Source organism: Sturnira hondurensis, unplaced genomic scaffold (genome assembly GCF_014824575.4).
Source record: "Sturnira hondurensis isolate 20B ecotype Veracruz unplaced genomic scaffold, ASM1482457v3 Scaffold0019433, whole genome shotgun sequence".
Lineage (NCBI taxonomy): Eukaryota > Metazoa > Chordata > Mammalia > Chiroptera > Phyllostomidae > Sturnira > Sturnira hondurensis.
This window is the reverse complement of record NW_028092064.1, coordinates 1,185,937-1,203,987: the sequence shown is the minus strand read 5'-3', so window position 1 is coordinate 1,203,987 and position 18,051 is coordinate 1,185,937. Positions and strand designations below refer to the sequence as shown.

Here is an 18,051-nt window from a genome sequence, read left to right as displayed (position 1 = left end):
TCCGAGACCCTTTGCTCTGTATTCCCGTAACACCTGCCTTGAACTGCTCTCATAGTGCTCATCATAATTAAACAGCGTCTGTTTAATTATCTGGCTTCCCCAGTGGTTTGCCCACCCTGTAAGGGCAACAGAAACCATGTGTCCCCTACTCACTGCTGTACCCCGAGTCCAGCAGACCTCCCACCACGAGCTCCATAAATGTGGGGTGAATAAACAAAGGCACCAAGTAGCCGAATGAGAACTCGAAGCCTGGGTTAGCCCCATAATCTCTGAAGAACATCACGTGAAGGAGAGGGGCAGGTATTTAGGAGAACACATGGCTTCCAGCCCAGGGGCATGACGGTAATAACGTGTGGTGCCCGCCTGGGCTGCTGGTGTGGGTGTAAGCTGGTCGTCTGTGGGTTGGCTACTTGGCAGAACCTATCAAAATTTTAAAAGTACATAAGCTCGATTCAGAAATTTCACACTAAGGATCTATTCTATAGAAATTCTCACATGAGTACTCAGAGATGTATGTTCAAGGACATTCGATGAAGCATTGTTTAAAGAAATGGTGGAGGGGACTAGTTAAATTATGGTGCATCCATTTAACACCTAATGGAAAGATACAGTAGTTAAAAAAACAAATTATACAATAGTATTTGTAGTTTGATAGCACTTTTGTAAACACTACAGCAAACTTCCACATAAGTCAGCTCTATTGATACAAATAAGCGTTTTTTTAGCTCCGGAAGGATTCACACCGAACTAACACGTGCTGACTCTGAGACACACACGCAGGGAGTCGCACGACTGGGAGGAAGCGAAGGGGAACTTTTCCTTTTTACTCCATTTACTTCTCTGCGGCTTGAAACTTTTAAAGCATAGACTGTCTCACTTTTGTAATAAAAATGCAGTGGGGGGAGGCAGAAGAGGGTGAAGGGGGTCAAATATATGGTGACGAAAGGAACCTACACTTGGGTGGTGAGCACACTGCAGAGTTTACAGGTATCAAACCATAACGCGGCACACCTGAATTGATATGATACCATTAACCAGTGCTACCTCATTAAATTTCACTTTTTAACAAAGGCAACAAAGATGGCTTTTTAAAGCCTTTGCAAACTGCTATCCAACTGATCGTGTGCTGAGAAAGGCTGAAAAACCAGAGAACCTCGCAGGAGCCAGCTGAGCAGAGTGAGCGAGGGGCACCGCTGTGGTGAGGCGGCATTTCACGGAGCGACACCTGCGAGGTGATGGAGCCGTCCCCACTCCAGGGGCTCTGTACGAAGTTCCTCTGCACAGCGGTGACAGTGAGTCCTGTACCTCACAGAATCTTCTTTATTTTTTAAAAGGAAAAGGAAAAGGAAAGGGCAAGAATCACCTGCCACCCCTACTGTGGCGCAGATGTCCTGGGTCAGTGCTTGGCTCTGAGAGACGCGGAGCCAAATTGTAATGCGTCACGGTGACACGAAAATGACTCCCTTCTCAGTTACATTGTCAGCGTTTCTGCTTTGGAGCAGACCCACCGCCCCGTGTTTGATAAACCACCTGTTTAAAAAGCCGTGAATATGAAAGTCAAATTCTAATAAGCCAAAAGGAAATAGAATACTTACAAAGATTACTTAATTTCACTACTTTATACAAGAGGTGTACTTGGTCCCTAATAGAAGAGCTCCATTCTAGAATTAAAGACACAGACATGAAGAAAACACGGCCATTTCCTTTATAAGCCTGGAGTAAGAAAGAGCTTTTCTAACTATAATGCAAAATCCAGAAGCCATAAAAGAGGTGATGGATGAACTACATAAAAATTCAAAAATTCTACATGGCAAAAATAACCCAAGTAGGATCAGAAGACTACTGAGGAACTTTCCAGTGGCAAGACCAGGCTGCCCACATCTGCCCCCCCGACCACGAGGGGAGAGACAGCCATGCGGGGCAACGGGGCATGTGCAATACCGTCCAGGAAGTGCCCCTGCCAAAACACTCAATCTAAACTGTTCAAACCTCTCAGCTGAACTACCTGTTTATAAGAAATCAGTGACAGAGAAACATGTTAATACCAGTCAGCAAAAAATCTACACTGGCCCTGGCTGGTATAGCTCAGTGGATTGAGTGAGGGCCTACGAACCAAAGAATTGAGGTTCGATTCCCAGTCAGGGCACATGCCTGGGTTGCAGGCCAGTTCCCGGGGGAAGGGGGACACATGAGAGGCAACCGTACATTGATTGCCTCCCCCCTCTCTCTTCCCTTCCCCTCTAAAGATAAATAAATAAAATATTTTTAAAAATCTTCACTGAGATACTCCTCTATAGGGCAAATTTCTTAAAAAAAATACAAGCAAAGTGGGAGGGGGCTATTACATGTTAGGAAATCATTCAGAGTCATATCAACCAAATTATAAAAGCATTCTCCCTTTGACCCAGCAATCCCACCCCTGGAAATTCTTAGACACACTGCACAGGTCCGAAATGAGGCAGGCGCAGCATCATTCACAGCAGACTATGAGCAACAGCAAAAATCTGGAAGGAAACCAAGGGCCCGTACACCCTGACCAGTTAGATAAACTAGGGTACGGCTGCCCAGTGGGACACTGTGCAGCTGTAAAAAGAACAAGAAACTTTCTGTGCTGATTCTGAAGATCTCTGATGTTTAATGAAAAAAGCGAGGTATAGGTCAGTGGACATGATGTGCTCAGAAAGGACAGAAGAAAGAATTTATGTTCACATTTTATTGTGTCAGCATTAAAAAAAAACCCTGGAAGATACAAAAGAAACCAATAAAAGTGGTTATCTACAAGAGGAAGGGGTGAGGTAGATGGGGACAAGAATGACAGCAAGATGCCCCAATGTATATGTCACTTTATGTCCTTCTGCCTGAAGGACAGTGTGACTATATCACCTGTCATATAAACGTAAGTACATTTAAAAGGAACGATGGGGAATAATCTATTATGTTATTTGCAAAAGAGACCAACAACTTAATGACAGACTGTGAAGATGAGTGAGGTAAGAGGGAAAGTCTCCTGGCATCAGCTCTAGGAGTTCCTTGTGACTCTCGAATGTTCCTCGGGGCCCCTGTGTGAGCCAGCACCCACCTCCATGAAAAAGAGATCTCCATTCGTGTCTGTCCCCGCATGCACCACAAACGTCTGCTTCTTCATGTGCCGGCTGCCACTGGACCGGATAGAGAGGTCACGGCCGTTCTGAGGAGAGAGAGGTCTCTCAGGGACACAAACGCACCCTTGCACAGAGTGCTCCGGGCCAGGCCCCCCCCCGCCCCCAGGCATCTAAACTCCTAACAGTGTCCTCAGCGCCTGCTGTCAGCTGGCTGGCGGCCACCCACCAGGGAAGGGCTCTCAGATGGTTTGGTCTCAGCACTCCCAGGCTCCCTACAAGCCACGGACAGCCCCTGAAAGCGTATGTTTGTGTGTGTTACACTTTCAGATATTCACCCCAGAAGAGAGTAAAATGAAAAATTTTAAACGTTTACTAATTCACTTAGAAGTTATTAACTACCCATGAATAAACCCATTGCATAGTAATATAAAACAGGATTCTGGTAAAATAACTATTTCTCCAAACGAAAGAAATAAAAAAGAATGGCGCTGTGTTACATTTTTGCAAATCTCTTTAAAGTCTGGCTTAATAAAAAGTAGCTGGGTTCTCGTAACTGCTGCCGCACTCCATCTGTTGAGACACATTGCTCTGACTGCTGGCCCCACCAGTGTGTGTTTAGAAAGGGGAGGAGCATTTTAATAGCCTTTGCAGATAAATACGCAAATTCTTTGTTGACACTATACCAAAAGTCGAGAAGCAGCAGTTTCCAAAAGTTAGCTGCAATGGGATCTGCAAACACATCAGCGAACATTTTGTACCTTGTTACATAAAACCCATTTTTCTGCCTTCCAGTTTGAGTGGCTCTTTTACCCACACTTGAATGTGTGACATCACACGTTAGTCATTTGGAAAATACCGCTTTGTCAAATCACACGGTGCTTCTAAATGTCGACACATCGCAGATCGAAAAATCAGTTACTAACAGCATCGTCAATCACATCAGAGAGTCTGTAAACACCAGGAAGCTCCTGAACAACCCCGTTCGTCGGCCGCGCTTCCCGGTAACACGGTGCCGCGTGGACAGCACTGCCAGGCCGCCTTGCAGCTCGAACCTTGGCAGCTGTTCTCCCGAGCAACAGCCATATGTTGGTCAGCGGTGGAAACGCTCGTGTGCACCTCTCACTTTGTCACACGGATGATCACAGAGATGCACAGTCAAGGGCCAGATTCACTAAAAGTAATGATTTTAACCACTTCATCAAGGACATTCATAAGTGAGACCGAGCTGTCGTTTGTTTGTTTTTTTGTTTTTTAAAAGATTTTATATATTCCTAGAGAGAGGGGAGGGAGGGAGGTCCACGGGCCCCACGCTGAATGGCTGCGCCAACACCGTGTTAGGGCACAGAATCCTATCCTACCACAGCAGGGCAAGGTGGCACGAAGAGTGATTGCCCTTCTTCAGAACGGAGGATTTGGAACACACACAGGCCCAGACACGACCAGCGGGGGAGGCTCTGCGGGGGGCCACCAGGCCCTCGAGGCTGACAGTGGGCAGAAGGGCGCCCAGGGAAGGGCTGAGCCCAGGGAAGGGCTGAGCCTCACTTACCAGGTTCGCCAGCTGGTCGAGCACTTCGTTGATCTGCTGGCTGTACACAAGCCCAATGTGCGACTTCCCCATGAGGCGCCTCACCTTCTTCCGGATGTCATTCTTATTCACCTGGAAGCCAAAGGGGGATCTGAACGAGGGATCTGCTCTCCTCGCAACGCAGGTACGGGGTGTGCGAGCAAGTTTCCCGCTCTCTGAGAGAGCAGGGTTTCTAAAAGGCCGTGTCACTAAATACGAGAGAAAACACTCCACCCAGTGATCTGCCAGAAAAACCCTGGTTCTGCCTCTAGGTGACTTCCGTAGAGAAGCGGCCCTCGGAGCAGTTCTGGTTTTTAGAGCGTTCGCACATACAGGGGCCCTAAAAGCCTCTGGGGTCCTCGAGCGTCATTCACAGACAATGACCTGGAGTAGTAACGCTGCTACTCACTCACAGCTGAGACACCATGAAGCTCTACACCCTCTCCCAACCACAGTGAACCGGAAGCCCGGGAGTCCAGCGCCGTAGGGCAGGGCTGAACTCAACAGAGTAGTGCCTCACCACGAAAATGAAATGAGCCAAGAGGGCCGAGGGCCGGCCCGTGGGGCATTCTCCGTATTTGACCAACTAATCCCCCGCACAGCCAGAGAGCCCGGGAGAGCAGGAGGGGGCGGAGCACAGGGGCGCACCAGGGTGTACCGTCAGAACAACTCTCTTCTTCCCGCACGCCCCTTTCAGGGGAGAACTCTTCCACCTGGTAACGTGCTTTTCCCAAAGCCAGAAAAACCAAGTACAAACAAGGCAAACTAGAACCTACCATTATTTTTTAATAGATAGCTCTTTTTTAAAAGGATTTTATTTATTTATCTTTAGAAGGGAAGGGAAGGAGAGAAGGAGAGAAATATCAGTGTGTGGTTGCCTCTTGTGCGTCCCCTACAGGGAACCAGCCTGCAACCCAGGCATGCGCCCTGACTGGGAATCAACCATGATCCTCTGGTTCACAGGCCTGTGCTCAATCCACTGAGCTACACTAGCCAGGGCTCCTAATAGGTAGCTCTTTTTATATCTACGGAAAATTCTAAGATAAAGGGCTAGTGCTAAAAAGTGAATTCTGAGCATCCATTCTAAACTGTTTAGAATCTGCTGCTTAAAGACATTTTAAAAAATTCATTGTATTCTGTGAGAAGCTCTACTGGAATCCTAAAACCACTCAGCAAAGGAAGCCCACTGAAAATTCAAAATGAACAACCGGTGAGGAACCATCCACCACCCTTACGTTTCTTAGCACAACAGCCTGGTGGCTTCAGATAGATGGAAGCCGCAAAGAGGCTTCAGTCTCCCAGTGAGAAAGGGAGCTTCTCAACTGCCCCAGAATTTAGGGGACAGGAATAAGCCTTAACCTTCCAGCATCAGGAGTAGCTGGGCATCAGCCAAACTGACACTACCTTCATCAGCAGCATGTAGGAGATGAGGTTGTGCAAAAGCGTGGCCAGCAAACGATCTTCGTCATCCTCGAGGCGCTTTCGGTCATGTTCTCCCAGCGACAGGTACCTAAGCAGGGGACCAGGAACAGGTCAGCCCTCAGGTAGGAAGAACTAACTGGGAAAAGGACGAATTTTTTCCCAAGGATTTCCTGAGCCTCATACCTGTCTATCATTTCCTGGGGACCCTGGTCCATACCCATCCCTTCTCTCTCCAACATCACCGCATCTAGGAATGCATCTTCCCAGAACTGCATTTGGTCCCATAAAGTAGAACGCTCTTTGCCTGTGTAGAATAAGAGTCTTTTACGGGCTTGTATGACCTATAAAGACTATACCTGGCAACCAAAATAGAGTACGCTCCGGATAAAAGGAAACCATCACAAATTCCAGGGCAAAGGAAACCCAAGCCTCTCCACCCCAGATGCACAGCCCAGCGGCCTCCGAGGGAGGCCTGGCCCCTCCCGAGGAGGAGGGCGAACTCAGCACACAGAGAAAGGTGGTTACTTATAGAAAAGGTCTCCATAGCAGCGTCCTCTAACTGGTCCCACATCGATCCTTTGTCCCTTCCTGCCAATTTGTGAGCGGGAAGGACCATGGTAGCAAGAAAGGAAAGAAAGGAAGACAGAAAGACAGCGGCTATGGATTAATACCAAAATCCAGTCTCTTTTTAGCAAGTTTTCACCCACTGTTTCTTCCAGACCCGGTTTAAGTTATCTGCTCCAGACATAAAAATGCTTCCTAACATCAGCACTGAGAGCAGCAAAAAGCCAAGCCGCTACTGGTTCAGTCTACCCTCTTCCCCAGCTGAGTCCAGCTTTCTTCCAGGGCAAGGGACCTCCCTGGTCTGCTTCTCACCTAGGAGTCCCTCGTAGAGATAGACTCGCTGGCTCACGTCTTCGGCACAGCGAACCGGGCTGCCCACCAGCTTCTCCTTTACACTTGGCTTCAAGCTGTGGGCTTTACCCTAAAGAGAAGAGGTAATTGGTCACCCACCCAAGGTACAGGGGCAAAGAAAACCAAGCAGCTCATTAAGAGGCTCACACACCTGTCGCCACTGACCACATACACCCCAACTGCCCTGCTTTTTCTTCTCTGCTGGCCTCCAGGATCTGACCAGAAGTCAATCTGATAACCCTTCTTTCCATTACTGACTCCTAAAACATGCAATCAAGCTTTCATTGTGACTTATCGTTACTCTTTGGTCTCTGTAAGACTCTGCTCCACAAATAATAATAAAATAACAACAGGCCAATTCTCGGCAGCAGCATGTCGCGGTGGTAGGAATACCGTGTTTGCCCCGCCTCCTACTAGCTGTGTGACCTTCGGCATGAAACTTAGCTTCTCTGGGTCTCATTTTCCACCCAAGAAAAGAAAGGCTGTGATACTCACTTCATAGAACCAGTACAGGACTTACATCAGAAAATACATTTATAGCACTTAGCAGTGCCTGGCACATAGTTGGTATTTAATAAGTGTTAATTTCCTCTTTCCTGCTGTCTCGAGTATCTCCCCCTTAGAAATATTACTAACTTTTATCTGCCACTTCTGCAATATTAGGCTTTTTATTCATTCAAAAAAGATTTTCAACTGCTCAGAGGCAGGCTTCATGTCCTCTTCACAAAGCACAGAACAGCATAAGCAGAGAAGCAACTGATCACAGGCTATCAGTAATATTTAATTAGTGTATCTAAACGCCAGTCTCCTGGTTTGCAGCCCAGTTCTTAGTTCAATAGATCATACTGACTTAATGTAATTTATTTCCTGCTAAGCCAGCCTTTTTTGAGCCCAGAAATTTAGGTAATTGCTCTCAGCAACTCAATTGTACAAAGGGCCCTTGCCAACCTGCAAAGGACAAGTAAGAATCTGTCCCAGGGAGGGGCCAGGAAAGACAGCACACAGCCGAAGGGCCTCGTGCAAGACTGCCACTTCGTAATATCTATCTTAAGCTGCAGGTTGAAAGTGCACCAGGACTTCCACACTCTTATTTCAACAGTCTGCTGCCACTCGGGAAGAGTTAAGGCCGTGAACCTGAAGGCTCTGCGGACCCTGGATCCTATTCCTTATGTTCCCTCTGGGATGTCACCTGCTCTGTCAGAAAACACATACACAGGAAACCCTGGGAGTGGAGATGCTCACCAATACCGAATAACCGATTCCACTTAAATTTCACTTCCCTTCTCTCCACAGACCAAAGACAAGGACCTGTGAGCACCTGTAGAGAGTGTGCATCCCGAGGCACGTGTATCAGAGCGCTCAACTGTGACCACCTCAGGTGGCACGTGTGCACGGGAGAGCCGTGCGCCTAAAGGCAAGGACTAAAAGAACTAACTTAATTCCAGCCGATCAATGGCTTGTTGTGTGATGTAGGGCAAGTTCTTTTCCTAAGGCTTTGTTCCCCTTTCATGTCAGGAGAGATTGGTCAAAGAAAAAGGTACGAGGGATGCCCCCAAAACCCAGAATTATCTTCTGGAGGGTGGGCCCCTTGTAGTACAAGCTTCCCCCACTAGGTGAGCGTCCTAGGAACCCATCTCTACCATGTACCAATTGGCATTGTTGTGAGAGGCTGCGTTCAGTTTCAGTGATGTTTTTTTGAAGTCTCTTTCAACACGTTTGCCCATTTCATGATGGGTGATTTACCAGCTCACCTACTCACACCATGCCGAGTGTTCAGCAGTTTTTGACCAGAAACGGCATGACCCTGTGCCCACCCTCCCTAGTCACCCCGTCTCGCCCTGAGTGACTGTTTCCCTGGGTGAAAAAAGTTCTAAAAGGGAAACATTTTGCTGATGTGGAGGAGGTGAAATAAAAAACAGCTGAAGCACTAAAAGGCATCAAAATCGATGAGTGCAAAAACAGCTTTGGGCAAGTGGAAAAAATGTCTCGATGGGTATATTGCGTCAAACGGAGAGCACTTTGAGGGTGACTGGAGTGTAAACATGCAAGAATAAATACACAGTTTTTTTATAAATAAATTACAGGATTTTTGGGGTCCTTCCTCACACTGAACTGCAAATTTCTTGAGAGTGAAAATCATGCCTTATTCATCTCTATTTCTTCAGTACAGAAACTGGCATTTAGTAAATCACTTAACAGATCTTTACTAGCGAATAAAAACTTCAAATAACTGTTAGGAATATACTAAAAGAAACGTCATTCTTAGGTGCTATATAAACAGAGCAGTGGCCAGAATAAAATTAGGTAAGTCCACAGAAATGGGTGGTCTGGCACTGACTGAGAGCTGTAACTGACCTGACATTGCCAGGCATCCTCACTCCCATTTTAAACATGGGGGTCATTGCTACATTGCAGTTGAGGCCCTTAGCTGACTGGGTGGAGAGCCTAACTCATCAATGATTCAGGAGAGGGTTCTGAAAGCCTGAGGCCATGGAGTCCGATGACTCTTAAAATATCCTTCAGAGCCCTGGCTGGTGTGGCTCAGTGGATTGAGTGCTGGCCTATGAACTGAAAGGTCTCCAGTTTGATTCCATCAGGCCACAGGCCTGGGTTGGAGGCCCGGTCCCCAGTTAGGGGCATGCGACAGGCAACTGATTGCTGTATCTCACACATTGATGTTTTGTGCTGTCTCTCTTTCTCCTTCCCTTCCCCACACTCTAAAAATAAATAAAATCTTTAAACAAGTCCTTAAGAGCCCTGGCTGGTATGGCTCAGTGGGTTGAATGCCGGCCTGCGAATCAAAGGGTCACCCGTTGGAGCCCCAGTCAAAGCACAGGCCTGGGTGGTAGGCCTGCCCCCAGCAGGGGGCATGCGAGAGGCAACCACACACTGATGTTTCTCTTCTCTTTCTCCCTTCCTTCCCTCCCCTCTAAAAATAAATCAATATATATATTTTAAAAGCCTTAAGAAACATCTTCTTTAAAGGCGAATATGTGAGCTGATCCATTCCTTACTCCTTTTACTTCTAATTGCTTCCTTACTTTTCATTCTTTTCCAGCCCCACCCACTGAAAAACACTCTCCTTCTGTTCGTAAACAGGGCTTACAAAGATGGCGCTGGTGGCAGAGTTGGTCTCAATTTCACTATCAGACAAAGTGCCCCGAGAGCTTGTCAAGTGGGTGCTTCCCTCGCCACCTGGTCCATCGCCTGCATTGCTGCTCAAGTCACTGTCTGCGCCGAGGGTCTCTCCGGAACTATTACTCACCTGCAAGGGAAAAAGGTGGTGAGGGGTATCCCCCAGGGGAGGGTCCCTGGACAGCTGCGCTGTGAGAGCTCTCTGCTGCCACCGGAAAGGGTCACATTTCCGAGGTGCGCCAGAGCCTCTGGAAGTACCTTTTTACAGGACAAGGAGAAGCCCTAGGTGAAATCCAGGGTCTGATCCTGGGTACAAAGACCTGAGACAGGGAAACATCTCCGCCAGGAGGACCGAGCTGACCTGAGACTAAGCACAGCCCCCGAGGGAGGAGGCAGGCCCCTCTGAACCGCCCCCAAGATGGCAGTGTGGTGTTCCCCTACCACGGTGCTAACTTCAGAATCCTGACTTGAGCTTCGGATCATAACTGCCGGACTCACGCCAACGACAAGGTCCGGGCCGGTCCTCTGAAACAAGACACGGGTGCTCAGACGCGCCAGGGGAGGGGTCGGCGTGCTGTGCTCCCCCCAGAACTACTGCACCTTCTTCCTTCTCTCCTCCCCACCCTCCTAGGATCACTTTTTCCTGAATATAAAATACATATGACTTACATAATAAGAATAATAAACACTAAAGAAATAGATGCTCACTGCAGAAAATACACGAAAGAACAAGAAAACAAAAATAAGCCATAAGCTGACTGCTTACATTAATCACTCAAGTCTTTAGTGTGTTCCCGTTCGAGTCTTTTCTATATATTTTTAGAAATAAAGTTGGAATCATACTGTATATAGCTTTGCCAACATTTTCCCCTGTCACTATATTTTTAAAAATATGGTTAATATTGTATTACAGGGACATACATATTATACTTATTTCATCATTCCCCTATTATTGAATATTTATGTCATTTCAAGGTTTCTTGTTTGTTTGTTTTTTAAACTCCAAGAAGCATTCCGAGACAACACACTTTAATGCTCACAACTATCAACAAGGCTGACACAAACCTGGGAAGTGGACGTCAGGCTCACACCACTGTCTGCGCTGACCTGGGACTTTTTCTCCTCTGTCTCACCAAGGTCAAGGACGGGTCTGACCGCTTCAGGCCCTGAGTGGGGGAAGGCTTCTGTTACTCAGCACACTGCGGCCGGGGGCAGGCTGGGGAAGGGAGTGGGGAACAGCCCGGCCTAGACCCAGGCCTGTTCAGCATGTCACAGTCCCCAGAAAGGGGACGAAGAAGCAGTCTCCTGCTTCTCCCCCTGGAAGAAGCAGTCTCCAGGCACCTTAAGAACCAAGTAGGAAAAATCAGACCTGGTCTCAAGGAGTTCTGAAGCCATCTTCTGAACCTGAGGAAAGCTGAGCCCGCCACCCTCAAACACAAAAGCTCCACGGACAAATGTCTAACCGCATTCTACCACACTCAGAGTCAGAGTTCCACTGGTGCCTGAAACCCTCCGGGGCCCAGGTCACTGAGTATGTCCCTAACAAACGTGTCTGAAGGGGCTGGGGAGGGAGGGGCCCGGTGAGAGAAAGAAATGCCAGCCGTTTCCATGGACACTGCTCACCCCCATGGAACAACTTCCGCAGTTGAGATAGAAACCGCTCCCCTTTCCCCCACCCACCCACGGTGATATGGCAGAAGGACAGAATGACAGAAAGCAAGAAAGCGTGCCTAGGCAAGCCACCAGAGAGAGTGGGGAAGCTACAGACTCAACACAGAGGGACAGCAACCATCTCTGCCAACTGCGCCCACAGGCCTTCTCACGGGTGAGGGAGATATCAGCCAATGAGGGGCACTGAAATAGGCAAACGTTCTCCCCACCACCTCGGAAGCAATAGAGAACCAAGTTCTAAGGGATTTTACGCAGCAGACGCCTCCATCACAGCCTGACTGCTACGAGGGGAGGGGAAGAAGCAGCCTACACGCCACATACCTAGGAGTCACATGCCACCTACCTGCTTTCGTTCCAAATACCCCCCTAGAGCAAATTTGGGGTGGGGCTGGAGCCTGCCCCACTGGGCCTGGGGAGTTGGCAGGTATGGGAGACTTGGGAACAGGGTGGGGCATTGGTTCCTTACTCTGTTTTTCCATAGCTTTTTGGTTTTTCATTTCCCGGTGCTTGTTCCACAATTCTACCCCAGATGCAATGCAAGCAGGAGAGAAAGACAGAGAGAGTCAGAGACGGGTCAGGCAGACGAATGGACACCCGCCCACCCAGGCTGGCTTTGTCTCCGAGTGAGATTACACATCAAGAGACAAAGAGCGGTCTTCACTCAGGGGGGGGGGGGGGGATAAAGATAAAGNTCACCCGGGGGGGGGGGGGATTGAAGATCAAGAGATCTAATGCCTTCCTCCAAACTAACAAAATAAAGACCCCACGTTTCCAACCTCAGTGCTGCAGGAAAAGCCCTGAAGAACGCTGGCGCCTGAAGAGGCTTTAACCGAGCTCCTTGATTTTGGCAAGACGAAAGTGGCCCTGAAGAGGCCGGAGCAGTCCCTCGAGAGCATGTAACTCCGCACCACACTCTCTGCCGGATGAGCCGGGCAAATGAAATTTTCAAAGATTCCAGATAAGGCGGACGATCTCCTCAAGCAGCCAAAGGGCTTTTCCAAGCACGAGTGCAGACCGACCTGGTCCACTGGGCTGCGTGGCGGCCGCCCACGCGGGCAGTGGGTAGCCCCCTTGTTGCTGCCAAATGACCTAGTCCACCCTCTGAACGAGTGCCTGTCTGAGTAAGAGACCCTTTCTCAGCCAGATACCTGGCCATCCCTAGAGGTCACAGAGAACGTTAAATGTTGAGAACAGCATCCCAGAAGGAGTGAAGAAGAGAGCCTAGCGATCGTTGCAATCCTTTTCCTGGAAGAACTTGAGAGTCCACTTAGTCTGGTCCCCTCACTTCCCAGATGAGGAGAGAGAGACACCAAGAGGGAAGTGGTTTGTCCAAAACCGCATCCTTAGCTGAGGGCAGGGCACTACTTTTCCGAGAATGTCACTTCGGGTGGGAGAAAGGCGGGGTCAATTGTCTCTAGGACAGTATGTCGCTGCCTAGAGAAGTGTAACACCCCTAAAGAGGACACTGGTTCCTCGTTATCACTTAGGAAAGCACAAAGCAATGGCTAACGGTTGTGGCAAAGGGGCACCAGTTAGAAGCATATAGCCCAGGGACCTAGAACCAGAAAAATAAAGACACAACCTGGATGACTAAAGTCCGTGTAGGGAGCGAGACGAGAGGAGGTGAACCCGGAGAGGTCACCAGCTCCTTCTACCTTACTGGGGATGGGAAACCCCAAATGTAAATAAGTGCTTGATCAGGTCCAGGAAGGAAAGTTTTAAAGGAAGCCTGACTCAGAAATCTGTACCTCAAGGCCCAGAGCCCAGGAGAACGGGGCTGTGGAGACCCAGACGACCATGAGGCTACAGCCTGGAGGTGAGTCCTCTATAAGCTTCCTTAGAGCTTCCGGGAGCCCACACCACCTTGCTGCCCCGTGAAGAAACCCAGATGCGAACAGAAGGAGGGGCCAGGGGTATGGCTCAAACTCGTGCATGCAGTAACCTCACTGGGCCCCCTAAGAAAAACTCCCATGTTAAGATGTGGGGGAGGGGCTGTGAATGAAGCATATGGGACAGAGAAGTACAAAGAAGGACCATCAGAAATGGATGAAGATCTCTCTCGCTAGAAAGCAAAGCATGGGAAAGAGAGAGGCAGGATTCTGGATGAATTGAGAGAACGGAGGGATATTTAAGAAGCCAGACCCCTTCCACTACCCCAAACACACTGATACACACCAATAGATGCTACAAAATTCTCTTCCTTTAAACTTCTGGTGTCCACTTCCTTCGGGCCCTTTCCTGTAGCTGTTGGTGCCCGCGGCCCCAGCTGGGGGACTCTCAGCTGGGCCATCGCCTTCGGGTCGCCCTGGCCAGCCGGGCCGGCGTCCTTGCCTACTGGTGTATTCACACTCTCTGTTGGACTCCTCTTCCGCTTGTCTGCTTCTGAGGAGAAGATCGAGTATACGAAGAGGTTCAAAAGAGATAATGAGTAAGAATCAAGGAGTGCGAGTGCGGGGAGAGAAGCAAGAATGCAGGAGGGTGTGGAATGGAAGTACACGCGCAGGGAAACGGACCCCTTACTGCTCACGACAGAAGGACACCCACTGCACGTGCACTAGAAAACAAAATCCCCAAGCCTAATGGGAAGCGACTGGCACCGGGAAATCTGTCAAGCAGACAAGTTCATTCTCTTTGGAGACAGTGGGGAGCTAGGGACGGCATGCTGCCCAGCTGGTATGCTCCCTACCTTTGCTGTAGTAGTGGGTCTGAGCGATCTCCAGAAGCCCGAAGATGCTGGCCATGCCGCCCAGACCTGCATGGGCGTACGACTGCTCCAGGCTGAGCACCGTGCACTTGAGCAGGTCTAACATTCCCTTGTACACCTTTCGACTGATCTCCTGCAGCAATAACCCGGGCACTTGAGCTGGCAAAATTGCCTTTGGCGTCCACATCCCTCTTCCCTGTCGATTCCGACTCCCAGCCCCCAGCACTGACCACATCCGGGATGATGTCCTGCCGGGCGTCGTCCTCCGACTGCACTGCGCGGTTCAGCTTGCTCAGGACAAAGACCCGCAGCTGTTCACTCTCCAGCAGCCGCCGCACCTTCTTCATGTTGAGCCAGCCAACTCCCTGGCCGTCCAGCACGCTGTGCACCACCTCCTTCAGGAACTGCTGGTTCTCACTGTGGGTTCCACACACCACTTCTGTGGTCACTAGCTCCTTCGCAGAGCACGCCCCTTTTGCCAGACTAGACGTCTGCCTCCAGGGGCAAAACACAAAGCCAAGTGTGCAAATGTCCAAGTGCGCTGCATCCCCCAGCGCCCCAGACAGCCCGGTTTGCCCAAGTACACCCCCCCCCCCCGCTCCCGCTGCTGCTTTGCTCTCCTCAGCACCACGAGCTGTGACTGCTGCGTGGGGAAGGAGTCAGAATGGGAAGTGCCGGCACGGGCTGAGTTCGTCTGCCCAACTGAGAGCTTCCCTCCCGCTCTTGAGCGCCCTCAAAATTTGCTTCAGGAATTGCTACCTCTACCTGAGAACTTTTAAAATGGCTCTGCCATTACCTAGAATTGCTGGATCGACCCTGGGGTGACGGAGGTTCTCTCTTCACTGTCGGGCTGTGTCTAATGACAGACGACTTCTGGTCCACCAGGGCCCTCCTGTTTCCTATAAGCAGGAACGCAGGAATGAGAGCCATCACTACTGTGGCCTGGGAGCTACGGTCCACAAAGCCGTGGGCAGCCAGGTCCCACACCATCCCCCAGAGGGGCTGGGCGAGGATGGCAGCGGGCGTCACACAGGGGCAGAAACCAGCCGTGGCAATGTGGAGGAGGTGGGGATGGAGACTCGGGTCACTCCACATGCACCAGCGGCACGCCCCAGGGGCAAGCATGGGCGTCACGGGGCGGGGCAAGCAGGTCATCACAGGATGCTGCTTGCTCCAGAGGAGGACGGCCCGCAGGCAGGCACAGAAGATGCTGGGAAAGAAGACCATGCACAGCTCACGGGCAAGACCCACCTTCACCACTCCCGGGGCCGGCTTCAGTAACAATCTCCATTAGAGTATTTAGCCCAAATACTGGGACACAAAATACACAATTAGTAGGTGCACCACAATACCACAACCCCTGTAACCCTCGAGGGAGCTGTAAGCCAGACAGACGGAGTGTTCTCCCAAAGCTTGGTGCACGCAACCTGGGTTCTCAGGCCCCTCAGAGCTGGAAGCCCAGTGACCAGGAGACAACCAAGGCTCCGGGGAAGACCGTCCCTAAGACCATGGCCTCTCAGAGCCAAGGGCAGGGTGCATGGACAAGGAGCCTTCGGGTCCTGAACAGGCACATGCTGGGAGAGGGACCACTGGTTTTCACGGAACCTCCAGCACAGGGTCCAGAGGGCCTGCGGGTGTGAGAGGGCAGAGGCCCGTCTTGCGGATGCTGTCACGAGAAGTGGGGTGGGGGGTGAGGACGGCAGGTGGGTGGGAGTGACAAGTGCGGCAAATGACGTGAAGCACCAGCATGCAATGGGCGCGTTCTAACTGCTCTCTCAGCTGTGTCAGATGAAAGCCCGGGCCGCTACCACCCTTCCAGCCCTCACCTGCCGAGCCCGGGTGAGTTCTCTCCACAGGGCTCATCGGTCCCCATGCCGCTAGCTCTGATGTCCTTTTGCCCATGTATCTGATGTCCCACCCCCTAAAGACCGTTCCTTAGATTTCTGACATTTTTAATCACTGGATAGAGAGGTCAGTCAAAAAATACACAGAACTGCCTGGCTGGTATAGCTCAGTGGATTGAGCACGGGCTGCGGACCAAAGTGTCACCGGTTCAATTCCCAGTCAGGGCACATGCCTGGGTTGCAGGCCAGGTCCCCAGTGGAGGCCATGTGAGAGGCAACCACACAGTGCTATTTCTCTCCCTCTCTTTCTCCCTCCCTTCCTCTCTCTCTAAAAATAAATAAAATCTTTTTAAAAATACGCAGAACTGCTTCTCACTGAGATTTCCACTACGATTAAATATCTCAGCACAATATCCAGAGGAAACAAACGGAGGTCAGCCAACTTGAAGAGCCCCTCCACCTGTCAGAGACCACTGATGCACACAAATCGGGTCTCAACTGCCCTAAGAAGCCAGCCCATATCACCTGGCTCACTCACAGGCCCTCAGCTGACATGAAGCCGAAGTAAGGGGCATTTTGACTCTACAAACACTGCCAGGCTCAAAAACCAAACCAAAACACACACACAGCACCAGGCTCCTCACATCCACCCCCTGGTGGGCAATGTCTCTGCGGGGGAGTTCGCGCAGTAGGAACCTGGCAGACCACCAGCACCGGGTGATCCCTACGTTAGCTAAGCACCTCTGACAGTTCCTCCGGAAGCAGCAGCAACCCCACAGCACCATTATCCTAAATGACAGCACAGGCTCTTCTCTTCAGCTACAAAGACAGATTCCATCTGAAAACCAGCGAGAGCCCTGATGTGCAGTGAAAGCCATGAGAAGCGGTATGAGGGGCAACACCCGGATTGAACGATTCATCACACACGGGCTCCTGATGAGCACTCACGGGCCTGAAGGGGTGCTAGAGAAGCCTGGCCGGCAAAGGAGGGCTGCCGTTACCTTTGAGGCTGGGGAAGGGCGTGGTCTTCTCCCGGGCACCTTTGGTGGGCAGCGTGAGGTTAGAAAGACTGAAGCTGGTACTGTGGTTCCGATACAGGCTGCCTGTCCAGGGGAGGGTGTGAGAGCCAGGAGTTCAGGGTTAAAGAATCAAAGCATTATGCTCCAATGACTCAATCATCATCTTCACCTCCGTCCTCCCAAACGCAGTCCCCGTGCCTCCGATCTATCCCAGAAAAGGCCAAGTCCAACTCAGGGCAAACAAAGGGGCCACTGCCAAGACCACTCAAGACCCAGCGACAACGTGCTCTGCCCGCCTCCCACAGCAACGTCCACGTCGTTCATCGACTGCTAATGTGCCTCGAAAGTCGGCAGTTAATGCACTTCTGGTCTTAAGTGGGTGCTGTCCCTTCCTGGCTTCTGGAAAAACACACTCGTAATTACCTCCTAGGCTGGCTTTCCCTGGTCCCAAGTCTGCCTCCAGTCTTTAACTTTTAGAAATATTCTCTGTGCATGAAAGTCAACCTCATATAGATTTCAAAGTATGTTCACGAAAAAGTCCTTCATCAGACAAAGAAGATATGAGATACACGCCCAAATCAAATCTGACCAGCATATTCCCACAAAATACATGCACAAGTGCATGACTTTTAACATAAAGATAACTTTTAGTTGACTCGCTGTCTTAGCTGAAATA

General features: G+C 50.1%; 1 protein-coding gene across 50 annotated transcripts in view; it reads right to left on the bottom strand.

Annotated features, from left to right (window-relative positions):
* MADD (MAP kinase activating death domain) overlaps window positions 1-18,051 on the bottom strand; it is a 40,709-nt gene that overhangs the window by 9,775 nt on the left and 12,883 nt on the right. For 8 of the 50 annotated variants that reach the window (XM_037027862.1, XM_037027861.1, XM_037027864.1 and 5 more), the window contains 16 exons: window positions 17,358-17,459; window positions 15,764-15,823; window positions 15,309-15,411; window positions 14,743-14,929; window positions 14,495-14,645; window positions 13,984-14,190; window positions 12,275-12,328; window positions 11,203-11,303; window positions 10,579-10,662; window positions 10,109-10,267; window positions 6,964-7,072; window positions 6,613-6,675; window positions 6,271-6,391; window positions 6,070-6,175; window positions 4,648-4,758; window positions 3,080-3,187 (listed from right to left, as the gene is read on the bottom strand). In XM_037027862.1, the coding sequence (XP_036883757.1) occupies window positions 3,080-3,187; window positions 4,648-4,758; window positions 6,070-6,175; window positions 6,271-6,391; window positions 6,613-6,675; window positions 6,964-7,072; window positions 10,109-10,267; window positions 10,579-10,662; window positions 11,203-11,303; window positions 12,275-12,328; window positions 13,984-14,190; window positions 14,495-14,645; window positions 14,743-14,929; window positions 15,309-15,411; window positions 15,764-15,823; window positions 17,358-17,459 (1,826 nt within the window). The remainder of the gene's footprint in view (window positions 1-3,079; window positions 3,188-4,647; window positions 4,759-6,069; window positions 6,176-6,270; window positions 6,392-6,612; window positions 6,676-6,963; window positions 7,073-10,108; window positions 10,268-10,578; window positions 10,663-11,202; window positions 11,304-12,274; window positions 12,329-13,983; window positions 14,191-14,494; window positions 14,646-14,742; window positions 14,930-15,308; window positions 15,412-15,763; window positions 15,824-17,357; window positions 17,460-18,051) is intronic. The other 42 variants (XM_037027865.1, XM_037027867.1, XM_037027868.1 and 39 more) reach the window with 10 other exon arrangements.